General features: G+C 44.0%; 1 protein-coding gene across 2 annotated transcripts in view; it reads left to right on the top strand.

Annotated features, from left to right (window-relative positions):
- GAS2 (growth arrest specific 2) overlaps window positions 1–24,197 on the top strand; it is a 139,458-nt gene extending 115,261 nt beyond the window's left edge. For both annotated transcript variants that reach the window (XM_045291146.1, XM_004711636.2), the window contains one exon: window positions 22,910–24,197. In XM_045291146.1, coding sequence (XP_045147081.1) covers window positions 22,910–23,128 — 219 coding nt within the window. In that variant the 3' untranslated portion in view covers window positions 23,129–24,197. The remainder of the gene's footprint in view (window positions 1–22,909) is intronic.
- The last annotated feature ends 1,245 nt before the right edge of the window (window positions 24,198–25,442 follow it).

The raw sequence follows: 25,442 nt of genomic DNA, 5'->3' as shown, positions 1-25,442 counted from the left end.
ATGTGTTGGGGTGGGGGTGGAGGGAGAGGAAGCATTTAGGAACTAGAGGAAAGTTGTTTGTTTCATCATTGCTATATCGCACCCTGACTGGCTTGTCTCCTCCCTGTGACCCTTCTGTAAGGGGATGTCCAGTGGCCTACAGATGGGTCTTGTGTCCCCAATCTGCACTCACCCTCATTCAAAATGATTTGATTTTTGTTCTTTGATGCCTGATCCCTTTGAAACCTTGTGGTCACACAGGCTGGTGTGCTTCTTCCATGTGGGCTTTGTTGCTGCTGAGCTAGATGACCACTTGTTTACCTTCAAGCCTTTAAGACCCCAGACTCTATATCTTTTGACAGCCGGGCTCCATCAGCTTTCTTCACCACAGTTGCTTATACACTCATTTTGTCTTCAGTGACCGTGTCCAGAAGGTGAGCATCATGGAATGCCAATTTAATACAACAAAGTGTTCTTGCATTGCGGGAGTACTTGAGTTCAGGCCCAACGTCCATCAACACTGATGTTTCTGTCGTGGCCCCAGAAAGCTCTAGTCAAGCTGATAAACAATTGTAATACAGACAGAAGCCTGTGGCTGAATGGCAATTCTGTCTTCATCCTGGAGGACTGAAAGTGGTCTCTGTGAATCATAGCTGCTTGCCATTCGAGGCGAACCTTCTCTGTGGGTCGAGCCCACAGACCCACACTTCCCACCAACACCCTGAGGAGGGAAGAGCGCGCGCGCGCACACACACACACACACACACACACACACACACACACACACACACACGGCGCTCAGTAACCACATCCTTGCCGCCTGCACAGATAAAGAAGGTCAGCGGGCTAAAGCATTTGTTCCCTTACCGCCGCCTCCCTTTCTCTCCTTCCTGGCTGAATATATTCCATCCTGGCTCCAGTTCTCACCTAGCCCCTGCGATTCCCTCTGACACATTGTTCTCATTTGGAAGCTGCCTGGTTTCCTTACACCTGACATGTCTTACCGTATGAGAGCTGTGTTTCATCAGAACGTGCCAGATGGGGCTGAATCACTCACTCCTGATTGTTCCAAAGCCGCACTGTACACAGAACAATGTGCGGGTGGATTAAAGGGCCCTGTTGAGGTCTGGGAAGTCAGGGGAGTCACATTGTCACCCCCACAGCTGTGCTGTGACCATCTGTGTGTGTAGCAGGCATCTTTGGAGACGTCGCTGAGCGTGTCTCTACCTTCATTTTGGGCACCCCATCTGCAGCTCTTGAACTCTGCTGTCTGCCTCGGAAAGTACTGAATGATGACCTTTTTCCCACCCAACTATCTGGATGACCTTTCTCCACTTGACTATCAGGATGCCCCTCTTCTGGCTCTGAGTCCACAGGAATATAAAGGGCAATAGACAAACAAAAGCCTCTTACCATGGAAAGCTTTACTCTCACCCCTACGGAACCTGCATTCAAATTCAGAAAGAGAGCAACATGGGGACAGGTCCAAGGATGCTCATGGTCCCACTGATTCTGCATCAGAAATAGCGGTCCCACACAGCCTCTGCCCCTCAAGGAGCAGGGAGTGCCCCCAAGGCAGGTTTCTTGGGACCAAAGTTTTGTCTTTGAGACACAAGGAAACACTAACCTCTTATTGTTCTAATTCTCTAACCAATAGCTCTGTTTCTGTGACAGACCTCTCTGGGTGGCGTAGATCTGTTCAGACAAATGCAAAGCTTGCAGGAGTTTCATGTCTGAAAACAGATCTGCACGCAGTTACATTTTGTTTAACGTAAAAAGGCACTTTATCTCAGCTGTCCTTGTCTGTCTGTGTTTGTAAACCATTGGCCAGCTAGAAACGCCAGTAGAGATCATTAAGGATGCCTTCAAGTGGGGTTTGGAAGCTGAGCCAATAAGATCCTCCATTTGTCTCATCACTTCACAAGTCACTCTATACCTAGTCACTCACCCACTTATTTGTGGATACATACGCATTTCACCCCTAAGTCGTGTAGTAAAGGCTTATCATTTGCCCATTATGTGGTAGGATCTCTGTTCAATAATAGCAATGTTAGTATATTCATAATAACTGACATCACAAGACACATCTCCAACATTTGCTGATATCATAAAAGATCATCAGTAATACAGGGCAGAAATGACTCTACGTCTGTCTACCATGAATGTCTATGAATGTTGATATTGCACAGAGATATTGTTCATTGAAATAGGACATCGCCTCCTGCCTCTCTCATTGAAGTCATGATATTGCTCACATAATGATGGGTCATTATTAGGACCGACAAGGTGAAAACTTGTATCTCCTTAGAAATCAAAGCATCTGTCTCATCTCCAGAATGACTTAATATTTCAGTTCTCTCTGGAAGGACTTATCAAAGGCAAAAAAGAGGTAGGAAAGATTTCTTCCACGCTCAATAGTTAACTCTCATAGTCATGCCTCTGCAGGCTCTCAAGGATAGTTACTTATTAGAAACACCTGAAGAACTTGACGTTTTCCTGCATCAGCAATTCTGATGTAGTTGACCTGGGGCAAAGGCCGGGTGGTCTACATCTTAAAAGCATTCTAGTAATCATCTTCACGTCCCCATTTGATGCATCCCTCCCCCCCTCTATAAAATGGAAATGAGTCATCTTTATAATTATGCTGGGCATTGATGTGTGTTGTTTAAAACAACATCACTGTTGTACAGTCAATTCCAACTCGTAGGGTAAGTGCCCTTGTGGCTTTCTGAGACTGTCCCTCTTTACATGAGCAACAGGTGGCTTCTGAACTGCTGACCTTTAGGTTAGTAACCCAAGAGGTAACTACTACACTACGGGGTTTCTGGTTATCGTTAGGTGCCATCAAGTTGGTTCCAACTCACAGCGACCCTGTGCACAATGAACTGAAGCATCGCCTGGTCCTGGGCCATCATCCCAATTGCGATGTGTGATCCCACTGTGGCAGTCACCGTGTCAATCCATCACCTTGACAGCTGTCCTTGCTTTTACTGACCTTTTCCTTGACCAAGCATGTGCAGTGTGCAGGAACAAGAAATCAGTAAGACCTCTGATCTTACCATCAAAGAAGTTTACTGTCCTACAACCTCAGAAATGTACAGCACGAGTCTCGGGTCTTCAGGGCATCATGCTCAGTGACCCTGGCCAATTTGCTCATTCTCTCTGATCCTTGGCAATTGAGATGCAAAGGGAGAAAGCTAATCTTTTCTATTAAAATTATAGGTGAGGGAAAGCGCTGAGAGAAAGGCCCTATTAATGTGTAATTGTATTGCATTCACCATTATTATTGTGATAAATGATATCCATACACTGTGTGTGTGTGTGTGTGACCAACAATCCACTACCATCAGATGGATTCTGACTCAGAGACCCTAGGGATGGTCTCTGAGGCTTTGGGAATCTTTATGGGAGCAGACACCCTCCTCTTTTTCATGCAGAAAGGTTAGTGGATTTGAACCACTGTCCTTGAGTTTAGCAGTTCAGCATTTACCTGAGAGTGCCACCAGGGATCATTATTATTTTCTGACAGAGAAACAAATATCCTGGAGTAGAAAATAGATTTATTTTGAAAACAAAACCAACAACGGAGAGAACTGTTGGGGAAAGAAACATGCTGACTTCCTTGTGCCAGGCAAAGTAAAAGCAGGCAGTGCTACATGTTTATACAGGACCTAAACCCACACACTGTGTGCTGCTGCCCCCGCGTGCTGAGAGTTGGTAACTGCAGTATTGCTACACACGTCACTGGAATTAAAAGTTGGCAAACAGCTTGGTACCTTGTTTGTAATTTTGTAACACATGTTCAACCACTGTAGGATGTCTGTGGAATGTGTTTGTTCCCTCTCAGAGTATGGAGTAATGACTGACTTCCTGCTGCCCGCTCGCTGCTCTTTCTCTGAGGTGTCAGTGTCTCTGTAAGTTGAAATGGTGTGTATTTCCTCTTCCAGGCTGCCCTTCCGTGTGACACTGGCGTTTCACAGGAAAACAGACATAGCTGTCACCTCCCACTCTTTTGATCACCTACTCATTCCTGTAGTAGAATACGGTTTTGTGAGTTTTGCATTTTGATCATCTCAGGAGAGCAGAGCCCACTGCCACCAAGTTATTTCCAACGCAGAGTGACCCTAGAGAGTGTTTCCAAGGCTCTTCGTTTTTACCAAACCTCTTCTGTCTTCAAAGGAGTGGCTGGTGGGTTTACACCTTCAACTTTGCTCTTAGCAGTCCCCCACTTTCCTACATTGCCACCTGGGCTCCTTCAATAGTGCTTTCCTGATGGTCTAACGGCCCAGACGTCGGACAAATCAAGAGACTTGAGTTTGAATTTGAAAGTCACTAAAATGTGTTTTGTTTTACAGCGGAGGTTTTAATACGGTTTGACTTATTGGCATACACAGTCTTATAAAACAGAGGAAGGTTGATCATCTTCCGCACCATCGGCATACTTAACAGGATGATTCCCTACCGCGTGCTGTCCTGTGTGTTGCCGGGGTTTGCGGGTTCTCTGGCTTCCACTCACGAGATGCCAGTGCAGCCTCCTCCTTCCAATAAGATAGGCAGAAATCACCATCGTCACTGAGATTTGAGACCCACCGATGATGAAACAGATTATACTAATGACATATAAACAAGTGATTTTTATGCTTTTAAAACTCGCCACGTAGGGTGAGTTATACTGCTTGGAGACACAGCATGGCTGATGCCGTGTGAACCGCAGCCACATCTAGCAGCCCGTGCATCCATTTGCCCTTTCATAGAGGCAGATCTGTGTCTGCCCGCACTCTGCCACCAACTACAGTCTGTGACTGCATGTACCACTGAGCTTTTCTAAGTCTTGTTTTCTTCAACTTTTAAATAGAAATAGCAGTTATAGCTACTTCGTGATATGAGTGTAGACATTACCATTATTTTATGACTATTTGAGGGACACAGAAACTACATCAATGACCCTCCAGGGCTCATGCTTGACACTCCTAGCTCATCTGATGACACTGTTTCCATTGCCTCACCACATACATGTTCTTCTGTCGGCAGGAAATTAAGAGTGCTGCCACACCAAGGTCTTAGCACAGCCCCATTCCTTGTCTACAATGGTTTTCTTTGCTTGCTGCTGCCCCGGTCACCCTTTGTCTGATTAACACGTCCATACCCTTCAAGGTTAGCACAGAAGCTTTGTCTTCCAGGCAGTCTTCTTGGACTTCTCTGCACGGTTATTGTTCCTTTCGACCCACCTATTTGACTTGCACTTGGCGGCCTAACAGAACACGAGGCCAAGCGTGACTAAACGTTGACATGATGAGACGTTCAGAAGTTGGCTGTTGCTGATGCTGTTCGAATACACAGTGATGCCATGAGGGACGGGGGCTTTCTGACTTCAACTCTGTTGCCATTAGTGGATTAGCTTCCGTGTTCTTTATACCCCCTCGTAGTGGTAAGATAGGTGTGCCAAGCTGGAAACATCTGCTTGGGTTTCAGACGGGCTGAGAGTGGAAAGGAATGGTGCCAGCCCTGGCTGCTTTTTCACCCATCTCTTTACCCGGATTGACCCTTAGGGTCCACCTGAGCTGCAAAAAAAATTTTAAAAAACTAAATCAACAAGTACTTAGATGTTCCAGCCTCTGCAGGTGAGGTCAATGATGAAGCACTCAATTGTTAACCAAGACACATCCATGGTTCAAACCTACTAGCAGGTCCCTGAGAGCTGGAATTGCTTTGTTGGCGTACAATACCAGCAGAGTAGAGATGACTGGGAATGACTGCTGAGCCAGTAAATCCAAATTGACCTTCAAATCACTTTTGATGCCTTGGGCCCCTGGACTGTGCTTTATAGTCCTGGTGCCATTTGTGTTTACTCGGTCAGTGTTGGTTTCCTTGATTGACTATAACCCCATGAGGGTAAGAACATGATAGGCTTCTCCGATATTGTGTCCCCAGTGTTTAGTAGGTTATCTACAGCATAGGAGTTGCTTAGTAAGTCCTTTTTGTTGTTGAGAGAATGAACAGAGTACAAAGAGCTAGTATTGACTCTGGAGAGGTTAACATGCAGGGTAAGAAAGACTCCTCATTCACAAAAAGCATTTAGTCACCCCCGCCCCTTTTATTTTTATAGACTATCATGCAAGTGCATAAAAATTCGTCGTGTATAAAGAAAGATTCCAAAGATTACAGAATTGCTTAAGAGAGAGATAAAACACCACCTAGTTGGAGGTACTCACACCGACCCAATGCCATGAACTCAATTCCAACTCACAGCTACCCTATAGGACAGAGTAGAACTGCCCTCTGTGTTTTTAAGACTGAAATATCTCTGGGGGTACAAAGTCTCACCTTTCTCCTTTGGATCAACTGTTAGACTTGAACTGCTGACTTTAGAGTTAGCAGTCCACTGCTTAACTGACTAAGCTACCAGTCCTCCTTAATTGGAGACAGGCAGGATGAAAGAATCCATGAAGAGGATTCTTTAGCTATCCTCAGGGAGAGCAGAGTCTAGTCAAAGCAAAGGACAGCACGCACGAGTCAAGGGTGTCAGGTGAAGAAATGAATTGGGTAGTGAGGAAAGAATAAGTGATAAATGCCTCAGTGTGTGGCTGTCTATGGGGTTTGGGAGTTAGATTTGGACCATGCTTTCAAGGGACTAGAATCCAAGTTTCTCCGTAAAGGGTGAGTTCAACCTTGCAGCAGTGTGAACTATGGCCCTGGAAGATTAATTGGATAAACTGGAACTGGTTGAGAAAGAGAGCCAGGGTAATGGGTCACCGGGAAAGGGATGTGGAATTAGGTGGAGAGTCCTTGAGGCTTGCCAAAGTCTTCATGGGAGGCAGGCTTTTAGGCTTATGGATCTTGTTTGAGTTGGTCCTTTCTCAGCCCAAAGCTGTAAATTCTGTGATACTCCTCAAACCATCCTTTCTTGTGGACCGAGAGTCTTTGTAGATCGTTCCTAAGAATGAATCCTGGGATCTGATAATAATCCTGGGTAGTTGCCCTATTTGGGTAGAAGATAGTTCAGGATCAAGAGTTGGAACATAGGGCTGGAACTTTTCGGGTGTCCTCTCTTAAGCAAAAGAAAAGCTCTGGAGTGGGGACAGAACGAACCCTCTGCGCAGCCATCGTGAGCTGAGAGTGCAACAGGAAGCTCCTTAGGGTGTGTGGAAGCTCTGACTTACTCTTTCTTGCTCCACAACTTGACTTCTCTGTGGGTCTTCCGGAAGGGCTCTTGTGTCACTGAAACATAATCATGCCCATCCTTGCTTAACATTCATCGGTACAAAGAAAGAAAAGAACTCTTTGGCGACCCTCCGTACCCCATATGCGCCAGGAAAGCACTTTACACACCCGCTGCTTACCTCTCCAGCCGTATCTACTGACGATCTCTTCCATCTTGCTCACATTTTCGCTGTAGAAAGAGTGAGCTACACACGGTTTAGCTACACAGACCGGGCAGCTCAGCATTCCCTGTCTACACATATGATCTCTCCATTCTTCATTCAGTCAAATCCTATTTTGGGGCCTTAAGTTCAATCCCCCCCCCCAAATATTCACAAACCCTCCCCGCTCGAAGACTAGGCTGAAGGCGTGTCTGGTGTGCTTTTGTAACAAACTTTGAACACTTTCACTGGACATATTCCAGAAAGTGAAGGGTAGGGGTGGGGGTAGGTAAAATTATATTAGGATAAAGTAACATTTAAGATATTATAATAGCAGTCAGGGTCTTCAAAAATGTATATTCAAGAAAGAAGAAAAAGAAGAAGGAAAAAACAACTAATGGTAGAGAAAAAAATCCTGCTGGAGTGGAGACATTATTCGCTAACAAAACATTGCTATTAGAGAGTTAATAATAGAGCAATATGTTAAGAAAATGAAAGAAGGATCAAGATGAAATCCCCATTGTAAGAAATCTTGGGCACAGGCGAGGCAAAGAAGAACGGGTGATGGGTTTGAGATTCAATAATGAATTTGGCAGTGCGGAGAGACTTAGATAGTGGACTGTCTCATGAAAGGCTAAAGCGCATAGAGGGGAGGAGGCGTTCTCTCTGGGCGCGTGGACAGAGAAGGGAGGGGAAGCGTCCTAAGTCGATATGTTTCAGTGTGGAGACTGCGGACCGATGTGTACAGATCGGTGCTCCTTGGCTCGGAGGCCTCAGCAGTCATTCTTTTGACAACTGCTCTTAGAAGCAAAGAGAGGAAGACGACGCTTTCTACTCCTGGAAAGGCTTACAGTCTGGGGAGCCCACGGCGTTTCTGTGTCCCCTGTGCTGTGGGGTCCTACAAGGTCGCTATGAGTCTGAATGGACTCAGTGGCAGTGGATTTTCACCAAATGAAACCTATTAATCATATCATACCTAGTCCTCTTATCAGCTACTACGCAATCCAACATTTCACAGTCCTAATAGAGTAAAAAAAGAAAAACCCTCCTCCCAACGTGTTTCCTAATAATTACATATGTCTGGCAGGAATAAACGCCAATGTGGGAGGCAAGAAGAAGGCTGGCTTTGATGGATATAAACTAGAACAGTGCAAGTGTACAGAGTGACTCTGAATGCTTTACTATTGCACATGAGTTAGGGAGGGTCCCCAAGGATTTTTTTTTTTGATGTGCCAATGAATGGTAAGTCAGAGATTGGCATGATTGAGTTTTATTGGCATATAGTTCACATATCATATAATTCAATAGTTCAATCACATCAAGAAGAGTTGTGCATACATCACCACAATCAGTTTTAGAACATTTTCTTCATTCTTAAACTCATTGTTATTAGCTCCCCATTTCCCCCAACCTCCCCAGCTATACCCCAAAGGAACCATTAATTCAGTTACTGTCTCTATAGATTTATCTATCCTGGAATTCATATACTGAGAAATATTAAAACAAAAACCAAAATCTAACAAATTAACAAAGTAAAACACATAGAGACTTCAATTGAAAAGAAAGCAGAAAATCTTAAAAACTGGAGCAAACTTAAATGGATCATAAGGTAGATTAAATGATAGGGTGCTAAATTTGAACTTCACAGCATCTGCTGCAATCCACTCTCCAATGCATGTTGCATGATAGCAAGGCTTTTCAGATGCCTGGTCCATGGTCAACGGAGATTCACCAGGAGCTTAATTGATGGATAAGGTTTGTTCCATATAGTTACCTGGGACCTGAGTCTCAGTGACGTGGTACTGAGGCAGTGATGTAATTTGCAGCTGTGGAATCATGTAGTCATCCTTCATTGTGTGATCTATCTGATCGTGCTCCATTTTCACATAACGATCTGAGCTTTCGGATTTAACCATGTCAGTCAGTAAGAAATGGGTGAATAAAGAAAAAGGACCTTAAAATGTGAACATTAAGATACTGGTCTTGACCTTGTTATTTAAACTAGTTAGGATGTTAGAGAGCATGAATCAGAAACATGGCAGAAATGAGCTTTAGGTGGTTTCAAAAAATTTAGAACCAAAGAAGACATTCAAGACCAACAAAAGGTCGCTGGATCTGTGAGACCCACACCATTACCAGTTTGTTTTCCTAGACGTCAGTCAAGGGGAGGCAACATGCCAACAGTGGTGCACTTCTATTAGCAAGACTGCGGCAGAGTCTTTGTATGGGGTAAAACACAGAGAACATTATTCAGCTAAATTGGCAACACATTATTAGGAAAATATAGACTTTTCAGTGGAAATAAATATAGGTGCTCTTTCCACATGAGTACCCCTGGTGCTGTCAGGTAAGCGCTGATGGCTATAGGAAAGGTTGGTGGTTCTAACTTACCAGCCTGCTCCTGGGAGAACAATGTGGCCAGAAGCTCCCATAAAGATTTACAGCCTCAGAAGTAATATATAAGGTGGACTTCATGGTCGTGGGTTTGGGTTTTTGTTTGTTTATTTGTGCCCATGGTTTCACTTACTTAGGCTAAAAGGGATAAACCGAAACACCAAACCCAGTGTCATTGAGTCAATCCCAGCTCAGTGACTCTATAGGACAGGCTAGACCTGCTCCTTTGGGGTTCAAATCTTGACTAGAGCAGAGAGCCTCCTCGTGTTTCTTCCATACAGTAGCCGGTGGGGCAAACTGCTGACCTAGTGGTCACTCTGCCCTCAGGGCTTCTTCCAAAGGGACAAAGGGGTAAAGGAAGGCATTTACCAAAACAACAGGAAAACACACACACACACACACACACACCACCCAATAACATGGTCTCATTGATATGCAAAGCTATCGATATGCTCCTGAAATGTGTACTTTGTACAAACAGGACACAGGGCAGCATCAGCTCAAGCAGTGGATTGTGGGCAGAAAAAGGAAGTAGCCCAGGGACACACGCGACTGAGGGTTTGTTCTGTGGGTTTCCTCTAAAGTAAGACTCTCTCATCTGAGGGAGAAGGTTAGTTAGTTGCCCCAGAGTTCGAATTAGGCTTAATTCCGTTGTCACCACTGTAACTAAAGGAGGAAAAACAACAACAATAACCCCCAAACCTGGAAATAAGGATCTAAAACCCAGACTCACTGCCACTGACTTAATGCGAACCCATTGTGATCTCACTGGATGGAGTGGAACTGCCCCAGGGCTTCTCAGACTGTCACTCTACTGAAGTAGAAAGCTCTGTCTCTGTCCTGTGGACAGGGGGGTTCTGAATGATGGGGAACCGTGCAGTTAGCACTCCTGTGTGTAACCACTATGCAAATTAGGAGATACACTTAAATGAATTCTTCAACAGCATATGTGAATATAGCCCAGCTGGGCACACACATACAACAAGGAGCAAAAATGATAGAAGTAAGAAAGTAGAAGTCTGGAGTTATACAGAATATGAAATTTAAGCTCAGCTGCTGAAAGTTTTTAAACTTTCAAAGGAAAATACTAGTCTTGGGGGAGGAGAAAGTCAATAAGGGCATGAAGGACATTGAAGGAAGCTTTGGGAGGTCCTGTCTGAGAACGAGGTGCGTGTGAGCGGGCAGGCACGCGTGGTGTTTCTGAGTGCATCCGTGTGTGTGTGTGGCTCCTCTCACCGGGGCTTGTGTCATCCTCTCCCAGGGGATCTCTCTGGGCTCCAGGGAACAATAGGCTCATTTAGAAGTCGGCTTGTGTACCAGCCTCTGCTGCAAAGAGGAACAGGCACGACCCGTGATGAATTGTTTGTTTCTTCTGGACTTCATCTTGAAGAAGACTGAACAATTGGGAAGTGGGTTCCAAACGCCACCTACTCAGATTGGAAAATGAATGGAGGAATTAGAATTTTCAGTACAAGGGAAAAAATGGAATTCTAAACAGGGGAAACTATTTAAAAGATGCTACAGAGACCAGGGCTGTGGGAAGCATCAAACAAAGAATGAAAAGCAACCCCCTAGAAATACTTCTCCCATAAAGCTCCATAATGAGGATTGGGTTAGAAAGTTCCTCTGTGCTCCCGGACTCTAAATAGTATAAAAGACGATCTGACCAGTGAACTCTTAAAAGACTTCGCCTTCACTTTAAGATGCTTGAGAAACGCAGGGTCAGAGAAACGCAGAGTCAGAGCAGAAGGACCTGTGTGACTGTTTTGGAGGCAACGGGGGTTACTGGCAAGAGCGATTGGCCACGGAGAGCTTAGGGATGGGTGTTATTAGGGACGTTATTAGGGACGTGGTCTTCCTTTGCTCGGTCTCAGCTTCAAACCTTTTACTGAGGCCCCACTTCTCTCGGCAACCCCACACTCTCCACCACATTACTTTCGCCTGGCGGAGTGTGCCTTAAAATATTTATTAGAACTTTTTCTTTCCTGTCTGGAATGGTGGCGTCGACTGGTAATTAGATTTCAGTGAAGCCTTCTCCATTTCATTTGGTGCGGAGGTGGGAAAAGTGGAACGCTTACATAACAACACTATGCGGACTGACAGGCAGTCGGTGTTGATCTCTGACGGATTTCTGAGCAGATGTCAATCACACTTTTGACAAGTCCATCATCACACGTCATCTGCTCTTCTGTTTGCCTCCAGAAGGAAGCTCCTGAGGATCCTTAGTACACGATCCCCCCACCCCCACCCCTCTCCACCACCACCACCCGTCTGTAACAACAGTAGGGCCAGGGATATCTTCTGGCCACATCCAATAGCTAGACCATCTCTGACTCAAGATCCCTTCATGTTGGGGGTTGATCTCTGTCGAGGGCACTGCAGTAGTTCCCCCTTCGTAGATGAGTTTAAGGATGCGGTGCCTTCTAGTGGAGGATGTGTGATTGAAGACAATGAATGACATCATGCTGTATCCTTGAGTCACACATTTAACCCTGCAGAGGCTCTATTGGTGCATCTATTAAGTCAGAACAATACCTGCCTGCCTCACCTCTGAAGACTTGTCGCAACCAATAGAGGGATAGAGTCTTCTGGAGAGTGTCAGGGGCTGTCTTAATAGAGTTTCCTTGGGGAATGTGAAGTCCAGGCAAGGCACCTAACTCCCACAGTTTGGTATACATGAAACAGGTACACATTTAAGTCAATTCTTCCAAATGTGTGTTAAGCCCCTCCTTAATTCTAGGTCTGGGGTGCATTTCGAGCTGGGCAATGTGATCACCAAGGGCAGCTATAAAGTGGGGGCGGGCATCTTAAAATGTTAGTATGTAACACAACAGAAACTGGCATAGCCCATGGAAGAGTCTGGATAAGGACTCAGACCACCTTCATGTTGCCACTTGCTAATTAGGTGACGGTGGACAATGCACTCAATCTCTCTGGCAGCGACTGGTCCTCTCTCTTCTCATTAAATGTTAATAACCAGGCACGTTTCTGAGAGCAGTTCCAAGGATTTAATGAAATAAAGTCTGTAAGGAGCCTATCATCATTAACACAACTATATTATTTTTATAGCAATGATACTAAGGAAGTATGCACCAGATACGATCTTCTTTTCTTTTTCCTTGTGGTTCAGAGGGATAGTGAGGGAGTTTACAGGATACCACAGTCAGGATCAGTTAACAGTAAGGATAGTCGTGGTCCACAATAACACCTCTCCTCTCCTCAGCCAGCAACCGAGGCCTCTCTAGACCTCAACCCCCTGGCCATGTGGTCCTCTGGCCTGTGCCCCCAGGGCCTGGAGCCCACCTGTTACTCTCCCTCACAGGTGCACAGGCTCCAGGCTGCTCCTCTGGCCTGCCCCACAGCCTGCCTGCACCATCTCTGGTGCCTCCAGTCTCAGGCCCCACCACTTTGTAAGGAGATCGTGAACGTGCCCCTGGGCGGGGTGTGGGGGGTGTGGGGGGTGGGGGTGTGTGTGTGTGGGGGTGTCCTGGAAGCAGATACTTTCTGCAAGGGTCACATATATTAATATCTTTCTGTTAACAACTCAGGAAGGAACTATTATAGTCTCCATTTTCCAATTGAGGCCCTGAGAGATTACATTCATTTCTTAGAGTAGGGTAGCTGATTAAACTAAAGAAACGGACGGTCATTGAGTTGATTCTAACTTACAGTGTCCCTTATAGGACTGTTCTGTGGGTTTCCAAGACCGTAATTATGGCTGAGAGCAGAAAGCCTCGTCTTTCTTCTATGGAGCAGCTGGTGGTTTCAAACTGCTGACTTTGTGGTTCGTAGCCCAACAAGTAACTGCTATGCCATCACGGTCCCCTTTCTCTCATTTTTCTGAAACCTTATCTCTGAGATGGGTATGATATGCTTTAAGCTTTATTAGGAAGAAAAAGTGAACTAAGAAATATAAAACAAAAAAAGTGTATTGTAAACAATGAAGTGCTCATTCCAGAAGCTGGGTAGACTAGAGAAACAAATCCATGGACACACACACATGTGCATAAGAAAGAGATTTATATACAAGAGCAATTGAACATTGGGAAAACATCCCAACCCAGTCCAGATTAAGTCCATAAATCTGATATTAGCCCATATGTCCGATGACAATCTATAAAGTCCTCTTCAGACTCATGAAACACATGCAATGATGCCGAATGTAGAAGATCACAGGTCAGTGGGTAGAAAGTCTTTGGATCCAGTGGCACTGGAAGCACATCAGCACTGGCAGGGGTCTCTGCATCAGGGTGGGTCCACGTGTTTTGTCAGCTGCTATGTCTGCCAGGGTGTGGCAAAGAGAAAACTCTCCTGCTTCCGAGGAGGAAAGTGCCAGATTTTCCAGAATTCTCAGGAGGCCATGCCCACACAGATGTTTCATTGTCTATCTCCAGATTGACAGCCTAGATTCTACCCCTACACTCTTAATCCTTAAATTGACACTAGAATAGGTGTCAATAGATGACTACCACACGTTTTAGGACAGGGCAGTGATGAACCCCATATAACTCCCTATAGCTATAAACTTTGAGAGGATTTCCCAACCTTTGACAAAGGCACTTCCAAATGGTTGCTGTTACCGAACCTCAGCCCTGTGAATGGATGATCTTATCACTTATTTTGAAAGTGCCAGGCTTTCCAAAGAGCAAGCTATCGCTGGAACACCTGCTGTCTCGCTCCTCCATGTGTCAGGGAATACCTTAGGCAGATAGCTGAATTCCCCATGGCCCAATTCTGAGCATATGCCATTTCACAATCATATTAGACAATGACAGAATCTGTTGTCCTATAAATTAATTTAACACCCTTCCTCTGGAGAACAGATGACTGTATTCTAAAAACAATATTTTCACTCAAGTTATGATGGCTTGTAAAAACACACAGTGAATGGGTTGACAAGGAGGTGTCAGGGAGCATATGATATCCCAGGAGGCTGAACGGATCTAAATGTAGGTGAGCTGCCTCCTTTAGGCAGGCAGTGTCAGAGGCAAGGGGGGCTGCCTCTTCAAAGGATGGCTCTAGGGGAGTGGAGTGAAGAGGCCTGGCTGAAATGTGAGCTTCTGTGGTCAATGCAGTGGGGAGGGGCTGCTTCAGAGCGAGTCACAGCACGTAGCCATTAAGGTGAGCATGAGAGAGGGTGACATTTGTATGAAGTAATGTTTTCCTTCTGAGAGGAAGGTGTTTTGTTTTTTACTTTCAAGCATGCAATCCAGAAGTAATGAGAATTTGCAAAGGAAGATTATGAAGAGAAGATTAGTATTCATTCATGGTATCTTCTGTATCTCTTCTTCATTTTTTTTTTCTTTGCCTATTTCTCTCCTAATTCTCAATAGCATCTCCCTCTTTCTCATGTATTCTGCTGTTTGTTTCTTTCTTACCCCCAAAGCTCTCTTTTTTCTCAAACAAACCCTCTAAGCAAAGACGGATGTGTCCTATAATCCTCTTCCTGGTTATTCAGATGCTTTCTTCAGGAGAAGGACACGAATCATTTAACTGTTGCCTTGATCCCAGCACTCTGCCTGAGGTCTACGAACAGAAATCTGAAAGTGGAAGGAGGTTGCCTCAGGTCAGAAAGTACAGACACTTGCCTAAAGCTAGTGAGATGGGAGCCAGGCATTCGTCCACTTGACCTTCAAGATTTACGTGTCCTTGCTGGTGTTGTTAGGAGTCATGGGGTCTGGTCCAACTCCTTGAAACCCTATGACAAATGATCAAAACCCTGCCCGCATCTTTGCCATCCACTTAATTATTTTTATCTTGGAGCCCATTGACATAGCCACTGTGTCTTTTTTACTCTCCCTCTACTTCCCCAAGCCTGATATGCTTTTCCTGGGTCTGATCTCTCCTGTTCTTGTGTCCAAAGTACGTGAGATGAAATCTTACAGTCTCCCTTCGGAGCATTTGGGCTGTACTTCTACTGCACACATTTGTTTGTTCTCTGAAAATCCATAGTACCTCCTCTAGTTTTTGCCAACGCTGTAAATGCATCTTCTCTTTTGTGATGTTCCTCATTCATCACCCAACTGTCACATGCATCGGAGAGGACTGAAAATGACCTCCCGTGGGTCAGAGTGACATGTTGAAGAGCATTTACTGAGTTCCCACTCCATGTCAGGGACTGTGCTGGCCATTTCAGATGTGATATTTATTAAGAAATAACCTGGCCTTGTACTCAATAAGTATTTGGTGAATGGTTGAAAGAAAGAATCCACTTTGGTTCCCAGGAGACATGTAGAGGAATTTCTTGCATGTAGAAACATGTATAAAAACTTTCGGGGCAGCCTACGGAGTTCAGCATATCTGCAGTGCTGATATGTAAGCTGAATGTGGGCAAGTAGGGACGCAGAAGAAGACCACAGGAGAACTTGGCAGTTGTGCGCTACACTATCTGCACAACCGCACACGATAGCCCCAGCAGAGTATAGAAGATGGTGGGGAGGAGGGAATATACTGTGCGTTTGGTGTCAGGGTTGCTTCTCTCGGTTTCAGGGAAAAGAGGGATAGAAATAGACTGATGCCACAGTCACTGGAGAATTATTTCTCCAAATTATACCCGTGGACACTTCTGTCCACATGGGAAATGCTGATTTTGCTTCCTCCCTCCCTAAATAACCCCCACCCCACCCCCCACACACAAACATACAAGTTTGCTTTTCCAGAGTCTTTGCAACACTGGTTTACTGTACTAATACAAATGGATTATAGTCTTCTTGGAACCAAAAAATGACTGAGAATCACTAAAAACAATAATTGCTCAGGCTATTCAGGCAAGTCTGTGTAGCATAGTCGGATTTGCCTTCTAGAAGCCTCCTCCTGGTGTTTGATTCGAGGGTGGACTAGTGAAGCGTGAGAGCTGATGAAGGCATCCTACTGCAAAGCTTTCACTTTCTTGGGGCCTCATGACACTGGTGTTCAGAGCACTTGGCAGGTCTCAAGGGCACCAACACCAACTCAGGATTCTGAGTCAGAAGCATATTTGTCAGCGGTGCCCTGAGATGGTAATGATGCCTGAAGCATTTCATAGGAGCAATGGTTTCAGCCCACTGTGGGTGTTGAAGCAGGTCCATGCCAGGGTGTTCATTAAATAAAGCTAAGAACCATGAACATAAAGCCTTTGACTCTAAATTCATTTTAAAAATCCTATTCCTTGTTACCTGTTGGGGCTTTTGCTTGTTTGCTGCTTATGTAACATAGCTATGCAATGCCTGATCCCCTTGAGAAACAAGTACAACACTCATAATTTTTTCCAGGATCCAACCCCCTCCCCACTTTGAAAAAAAAATTCACTTAGAAAAACTTACTTTTTGTGTGTGATCTACATATACACAGTCTCTCTTTCTTGTTGATGACAGGTGAGTTTATGTGTCTCAGTTTTTAAAAACTAATTTGAAATGTCTCTGAGAAGGAGAAGAGACATCTCCCCTTTGCTCTGAGCTCTTTATACCTAGGGTGACTCCACTCTGTCTCGCTGGGCTATCCACTTGTGGTCATTACGTTGTTGTACTGTTGACATCAGGTTGATTAATGATCCTGTGTAAAACAAGACATAATTAGAGAGGGGAGACATCTCTCTGAAATACTTGTACTTGTTTTTCAAGGGGATCAGGCATTGCATAGCTATGTTACATACGCACCAAGCAAGCATATGCCATAGAGCCATATCACACAGGACCCTGAGACCACACTGATCTTAAGATTTGTCCAGTATGTTACATCTAAACTGACCAAGAAAATTGACTTTCAACTCATTTCCCCATTTAAGTATCTATGTGAGCTACAGAACTAAATCTTTTTTCAAGTTTTTTTTTTTACAGAATCGCTTGCCATTTTATACTATTAGAAAGTATGATGTAAAAGGTGGTGCTAAAATGAAGGCACGTGGTCAACAGAGTGGAGTCTTTCTAAAAGGTGTACTGCGTTCAGTCAAATGAAAAGAGGGGCTTATTTGACAGCAGATTATAAGGCACTGCTGAGCCACTCTATTAAACAGTTCATTTAAGAATAAGCATGTTTAAAATCATGCAGCTTTTCAAGTTGCACGGCTACTGTTTAGATTGTGAACAAAGGGTATGCGATGTCTCGCCTGACTCTGGTGAACAAACCACCTGTGTTACGTTCTCGCTGTTCATACGTCTGTGGAGTGAGAGTCCTGTCAATGGCCCCATTGGATCTTTTTAATTCTCTTAGTTGCAATGTAATGCTTTTGTAGATTACTTGACCCAGAGTAGGGCCTGTAATACATTGGGCTCTCTGTTACCTAATGCTGATATTCTTTTTTGCTGGCATATATGGAGAACTTTCCTAAGGAAACTAAATATGATTGCGCATCTTTCTAGAACAAAGCCATCAACAAAATTTTGCGACATGCTGAGTCTTTTCTGTGGACAAGGAACATGCTGTTCATAGACCTCAGACAGGCATTGGCAATACATGCCGCGGCCTGAAGCTGCTTCTAGAATTTCATTAAGATCATTGAGAGAAATATTGAGACAAGATTGCAGTTTTTATTTTGTTTTCTTTTAGCACTGAGTAATGTCGCCTAGATCAGTAGTGTCCCCACTGTTCTGATGAGATTTTGTAGAGGGATGAGCCTAATTGTCAAAAAATGGCCATAGCCAGAATCGGACCTACTACGCAACAACTTCTCTGGGGTGACACCCGGTTTGGGGGACATTTGTCACACTTCTAAATAGTCTTTCTTTACTTACGAATACATAGAACAACGACAAGGAAAACAACATGAAATACTGAATTGCTATAGGCGATATATTAGTGCCACCAGATAAGTGGGGCTGCCTTTTGCGGCCTCATGATACCACACTTACTTATCCTGTGAAGGACCCCACATTGTTCAACCTTGAAATCAAAGAGCAGGAAGATATGCATGGAACACACCATCAAAGCCCCCTCCCCGTCCTTCATACAGCAAGAGATATCGGGCTTAGAGTGTATTCTGTCTTATTACCTGCGTTTGCCTCATGTTAATTTCTGAAATAACTTGGACCACTAGAGGCTAAGCTTCTGATATGAAGATGCATATTTATTTAGCGGTGATGGAGGACACCAGACTATAAACCACTATCTTTTATTGAGCTGCATGTAACACATCCTACAGGTCAGTAGTTCAATCACATCAGGAAGGGCTTTGAGACTTTTTCTACCTTCTTTTATATGTTATTGTTGACCGCCCTCCACCCCCCACCCCCCCAACCCATCCCACCATCCTCCCTTCAGTGCAGACAGTTTATCTGCTTCAAGTTACTCAGTACTAGTTTGGATATAATTCTTGCCTGTACAAATTTATCACTAGTAGTTATCTAAGGCAGTGGCTCTCAACCTTCCTAATTCCCTAACTCCTTCATACAGCTCCTCATGTTGTGGTGACCCCCCGAACCATAACATTATTTTTGTTGCTACTCCATCACTGTCATTTTGCCACTGTTATGAATTGGGCGACCCGTGTAAAAGGGTCATTTGACCCCCAAAGGGGTCACAACCCACAGGTTGAGAACCAGTGACCTAATATGAAAACTCCATGTTATAGAACAAATGGGTGTGGTATCATAAGTAGGGGGAGAGGGAGAAGGATCCTTTACTCAGTAGGCCACTGATTTGCCATGCTTTTTTTAGGCAAACTGCTTATCTTTAGATAATTGACTTTATGTTTATTAAAATGGAAATAATTTTGATAAGAGATGCTTATCATAGACTTCTGGAGAATGACACCTTTTCAGTGATTTCCCAAGAAAATAGTCAAAGGGAAAAATCTAGATGATTTCATGAGAAATCTAGATTCAGATTTCCAGATGAGAAAATTTCCAGATCCTTAGGGGAACAGGTAAAAGCAGTGGAAGGAATCCCCTGCTAACCCAAAGGTTGGAGGTTTGAGTCCATCAAGAGGCCCTTTGAGCAGAAAGCCTGGCCATGACCTCCCGAAATGGGCCATTGTCCATCTTAGGGAGCTCAATTTCACTCTTAGACACAGGGAGTCCCCAGGGGTGAGTCTCCTCCACAGCTTCTGTCCACCCACACCCACCCTAAAACGCACATCCATGTGCAGGCTCAGACCCAAGCAACAAACCTGTCAGAGTTCAGCAAACATGTCTATGCCTCTTGAAGATTAGAGTCACAGACGGAGCAGACTTCCAGGGGAATTCTGTTATTCAGAGAATGAGACTCCATGGTGTTGGTGAAAGTAAACCTAAGTATTTTGCAAAATTATTTTCTGCTTAACCTTCCCTGCTGACTCTGGTAAGAGACTCAGGTTTACATCCCTCTTTGTGGTAGGGCTGGTGTCAAAGAAAAGGTGGGCGGAGATTTAACCTGCCTGTCTTATTGTCCTTCTGTTTGGCTCTTGTTTCCTGTGGAGTCACTTCACATGGCCTCTACCAGCAGAATATGTCTCCAGGAGCCATGTGCTCCAGGCTGAAAGGTGCTTTTCACCCCACCGCCCACTCCCCGACTCTCCCCCAAGAGTTCACTTGGTATTAAAAACTGTGTTGACTGGGGAATTCTTTCTGGTTAAAATAGCCTGTGTACCGACAGTGTTGAGCAGACGTAGTTCATGCGTTCCACCGGCGGCCGCATGCCTGCTCATGTATTTGGAGGCAATTCTGAAATATGACTTCGTAAGGCTCGGAAGTGTCGACATTTCAACAGCAGGAAAAGCCAGTCTCCCGAACAACGGGAAGAGGGTCAGAGTGCTGCTGTGACACTCACCTGTGTGTTTTCTCGTCTGAGCAGCCTTAGTTTTAGAAGCACACACCTGGAGCATTCACAGGAGCATGTGGGAATGAGGACTCAGAAGAAATTTCTCTAAACACTGATGAGTTTAAAGGGAGACACAATCTTATGGCAGGGAAAAAATAAAATCAAACAAACAAAGCCGACAACACTATAGTCGGAGTCAGAATATTTGATCCTACTCTAAGCATGTCACATGAAATATCTGGGCTGCATTGTTCTCATCTGTAAAATGAATACAGGATGCCATTGATAAGAGCTGGGGGAAGCAACGCAGTTACACATTAGGTCCTGACTGCTCTTACCTGTCTGATATGTCAGGGCCTCCCCTTAAGGTTTCATTTGTTGAGTGCAATCTGATGCTGAAATAAATGTGAAGGCTTCCACCTGGGTGCTGTTTCCCAAGATCTCTTCCTTTTAAAAGTCTAGTGTTATCAGAGAATGTAACAAGTAGCAGAGTTATAGCCAATTGAATTCTTGTAAGTCTAAACCCCTATTCCCACATGCGGCACTCTGTGCATGTCAAAGACTGAGTACGCCTATTAGGGTTTTAAGAGGAGTAGCTAGTCTTAATTATTGTTATGCAGCATAATTTTTATTACTTTGCACATTTTACTTTGAAGACTATTTCATGCCATCACCATAAATCAACATTTCTTAGCGTGAGTCCGTGAATGAACTTCTGCGAGTCTATGAAATACCTAAACTTGACTCATGTGAAACTTTGCAGGCTGGTCATATAAAAAGATGGTCAGAGTCTCTCATCAGAGTCTCAAAAGTTGAATGAAAACAATTAGAGGGCAATTGGCCCCCTGCATCATGGGCATCCGAGAAGCTAACTCAATAGTGACTGGTCTCTTCCAATGTGTGAGTAGCCCCCTAAGTGCAATTATTGGCTTCTCACTATCTGGATCAAAGAAGAATGAAGAACACTGAAAACACAGGTCCTAATGAGCCCACTAACCATTGGATTATGCCAACCTCAGCCTTCATGAAACCAGTGATGCTAGATGGTGCCCGCTACTACTACCAACTACTCTGAAAGGAATCACATTAGAAGGTCTTGGGTAGACTGGAAGAAAGATGTGAAGCAAAACTCAAGATAAAAATTAAAAAAAGACCAACCTCATCCTGGACATTAGAACTGAGACTAGGAGCCTAAGTCACCCTCAGAGCTGGACTCGAAGTCTCTCCTCCCTGGCTCAATTTTCAGCCAAAGAACAGACAGGCCTGTAAAATGAAAGTAACACTGGGAGGTATGTCATTGTTAGAACAGCCAACTATATGAGATCAGAGGGTACATCTGTCCAAGCCCAAAGTTCAGATGGCAGGAAGTTAGTAGCAAAGGCAGAATGGAAATGGGAAATTGGGGAGAAGTGGGATTCATAATGGTACATTGTGATAATTGCAATGAATGGCATAAAACAAAACAGAGATGGGTTATTGAATGGAGAACTCATTTGCCCTGTGACCCTTCATCCAACTCACAATAAAATGTACCAAAGAAAGATTTTTTTTTTTAAAAAGGCTCACTCAAGTTGACACAGGAGACGAATTCAAATATGGGCTCTACAATGAGAGTAGTTTCCCATATTCCCTCTCACACTGCTCCTGCATCCCGACATTTCACTGTCCTTGTGGAGCTGTAATCTTGGGAGAGGCGGCCCTTTGATGAGGGAGAAACATTTCCCCTACATCCTACATTTTCTGGTATTTGGAAGAAGCCAAACTCTGCAACTCTGACATTTTTACTAGATAGAAAGAACAATATATTCTCCGGTTTTTCAGTAGATAGCTTTGTTAACTTAGATTTCTAGATGGCTCCTGCGCCTGGAGGTAAGTTTTGGAAATATGTGTTGTAGAGTAATTATTTAGGAAGAACAAGAGTAATGGAAAGCATCACTATTTGGCTGTTCAAAAACATCTTGCCTGGAAGGCTCAGATGATGATTGGGGAAGACTTCCTTCCGTTTTTCTGACTGCATTTTCAATTTAAACTTACATGGACTGTGTGATTATTAGCATTGTACAATAGTAGACACTACCACCATTGTATAAATTCCAGTTCACAAGCATATAATGCAGTGGAAGGGAGTGCTGGTGGGAGGCAGTGAGAGCCCTGGGAGGCCTGGGATGGAGCGCCTGCTCTTACAGAGCAGCCTCCACACAGCGCACCAGGGCTGATCTGCAGACCTTGGTCCCCATAACAGAGACAAGCGGGATCCAGAGAATGTGTCCCTGTGATCCACTTACGTAGGAAAAACAAGGTTTCTTTTATGAACTTTTTGCCAGCTCAGACACTGAGCACCAAGAAGAAAAAGAAGGGGCGTGAAAAACAAGACAAAAACGACTCATTCTATTAGAATTGGAAGTTGATTTAAGATGTTGTAAGAAGGTCCAGGTTTTAACACCTCTCTTCTTTTTCCATTTTAGATGCTGCACAACAAACATGTTATGGTCCGTGTTGGAGGAGGATGGGAAACATTTGCAGGGTATCTGTTGAAACATGACCCCTGCCGGATGCTGCAGATCTCCCGTGTGGATGGCAAAACGTCCCCCATCCAAAGCAAATCTCCAACCCTTAAGGACATGAGCCCAGATAATTATCTGGTGGTCTCTGCCAACTGTAAGGCTAAGAAAGAGACTAAATGAAATTAGCTGGTCATTAAAAGGGGCTCCAACAATGGCTGTGTCCACTTCTCCACTAGTCAGTTTAGTTCTTGTGCTCTGAAAAACCCTTTGGGAAAAAGGCATACTACAAAAAGCTCCATCATATTGAAAGATGTTCAAAGAGTAGAACTATTTATTTTTAATGCTTCTGTAGACCTATTAAAAGAAATTCTGAACTGAGATTTAAATTAGATAAATTATAGGCAAATTATTTCTTCTCCACATGGGAAGGCAATGTTTAGAATGTAAACAATATTAGGAATACCATTCTAGCTAAAGGTAAAAATTATTAGAAGGAAATATTTAGTACATACAGATAAGTCAACAGAAAGTGCCTGCTTTATGTCTACAGAGCAAAAATCATCCCACTTTTATAATTGCTGAATTAACAAACAAAAATTAGAAGTGACAATTAGTGTAACAATGTGTTACTAAATGTACCCAAGAGTACTGAGAATGCACAACAATAATTTTTACTGAGAAGGCCACTTCAGAAAAGTTTGCATTTACTTGGAAGATTGCCTTAAAGATTATCTCTTACCTAAGACCAAATATCTGGGGTATTTTGGGAAGTTTTCGGTACACCCCCTTAGAGAATCACTTGTGCGAGTGCTCACACATTCTTAAGCACTTGGAAGTGTTTCGATTCATTTAGTGTAATTCACACATATAAGCTGCCCTCCATTTATATTTTGATGGAATAAATTGTACAGTCAAATGTTCATTGACTTCATGTTATTTGAAAGCTTGTTCTTAATAAAGTATATCTGTAGTTAATCCTACTTTGCTATGCTATCTGGTAAAGCCGGCTCGCTGTAGCTAACGTGGTTATGGACATATGTATCCCCTTGTATACCCGGGGAAGGGCTGGTTTGTGCCAATAAACAGCAGAATATTGTCCTCACTGATGTAAGAATTAAAAAGCTAAATTAAAAAATTTGTATCTGTATCTGTAAAATAAGTGTTTCTGTATCACTGATTTAATTGATTGATATCCACTTGGCATCAAGACATTTAATTTTCTTCTGAAATAAAGTTAATTTTCAAATGGTAACTTTCCTGGAAAGTGATTGCGCAAATCAAATTAGGAGGGTAATTTAACATCGCTGGGGAAGGACCTCATGCGTGGAAAGTGGGGGCTCCTGAGAGGGAGGAAGACCCTCCAGGAGGTGGATCGAAGCAGCGGCTGCAACAATGAGCTCAAGCACAGGGAAATAGTGAGGAGGACTCAGGACAGGGCCATTTTTCATTCTGTTGTGGTGGCTCTGACAGCAACAACAACTCCATAGAACCTTTATGAAACAAAATTTCAAAATGTGAAACTGTTGTTGTTTACCATATCCTCCAGCCAGGTCGACATGGCTGAAGGAAGTGTTTGCCTCCTTCTGTCCCTTCCCTGAAAAAGTCTGTGCTGTGCAATTCACACCACACCGCAAAGCAGCGTGGTTTAGCATCCTCCAGGGAATCACGCTGTGCTCTTTGGACATGTTGAGTTTTAAAGATGCTCAAAGGGCCAAGATCAGGGCTGTAGAACAGGTGAGGTTCTGTTCCTTAACAATATTCTCAAAGATAAGTAAGTGCATTGCTGTGATACAGTTTATAACTCCTCAGCTCAACTTGACTAACTCTTCTGATGCAATCTTCAGTTTTTTTTAAAACTTCATATAAATGCCTCTAATAAGAAGCCCTTCATCAGAACTCCCCGAGTCCTTTGAGAAAATCTATCAACATTACCTTTTTGAATAATAATAATTTTAAGAGTCTCCAGAGGCTTCCGGGCTAACCTCGCTACGTCGAATTTCACTGAGTCTGGAGATGCCTTCAAAAGTGAATTTTTTTAAGTCACCAAAACAAAACTAAGACAAGCCTGTTCCGGAGAGAACGTGTCCCTGCTCGCCGAGATGTAGTGCAGCAGGCGCACCTGTGCACTCAAGTCCGGGAATCTGCTTAGTAGCTGAGTCCTTGACTTACCCTCGTGTGGTCACTAGTTGCTCTTCACTTCGAGCAGGTGAGTGGGGGCACTGTCCTATTTTCCCGAGTAGAGGTTCTTGATTTTATCATAAATAGTACCTAAAGTGACACTAAAACCCACCCCCCGTGATGGAGTTGAGACCAACTCATGGCAACCCTCGGGAAGGTCCCGACTGTAACTCTTTATAGAAGCACCAACCAAATTTTTCTTACTGCCGAGTCGATCCCAAATCAAAAAAAGCACCTACCCAAACCAACCCCACTGCTCAGGTCAGTTCTGACTTGGCCACCTGACAAACAGACTAGAACTGGCTCCCTGAGGTCC

The sequence above is a fragment of the Echinops telfairi genome, unplaced genomic scaffold (genome assembly GCF_000313985.2).
Source record: "Echinops telfairi isolate 266 unplaced genomic scaffold, ASM31398v2 ScPeMD7_60;HRSCAF=208, whole genome shotgun sequence".
Classification (NCBI taxonomy): domain Eukaryota; kingdom Metazoa; phylum Chordata; class Mammalia; order Afrosoricida; family Tenrecidae; genus Echinops; species Echinops telfairi.
Note: the sequence above shows the minus strand (reverse complement) of the source record. Positions and strands in the feature narration are given on the sequence as shown.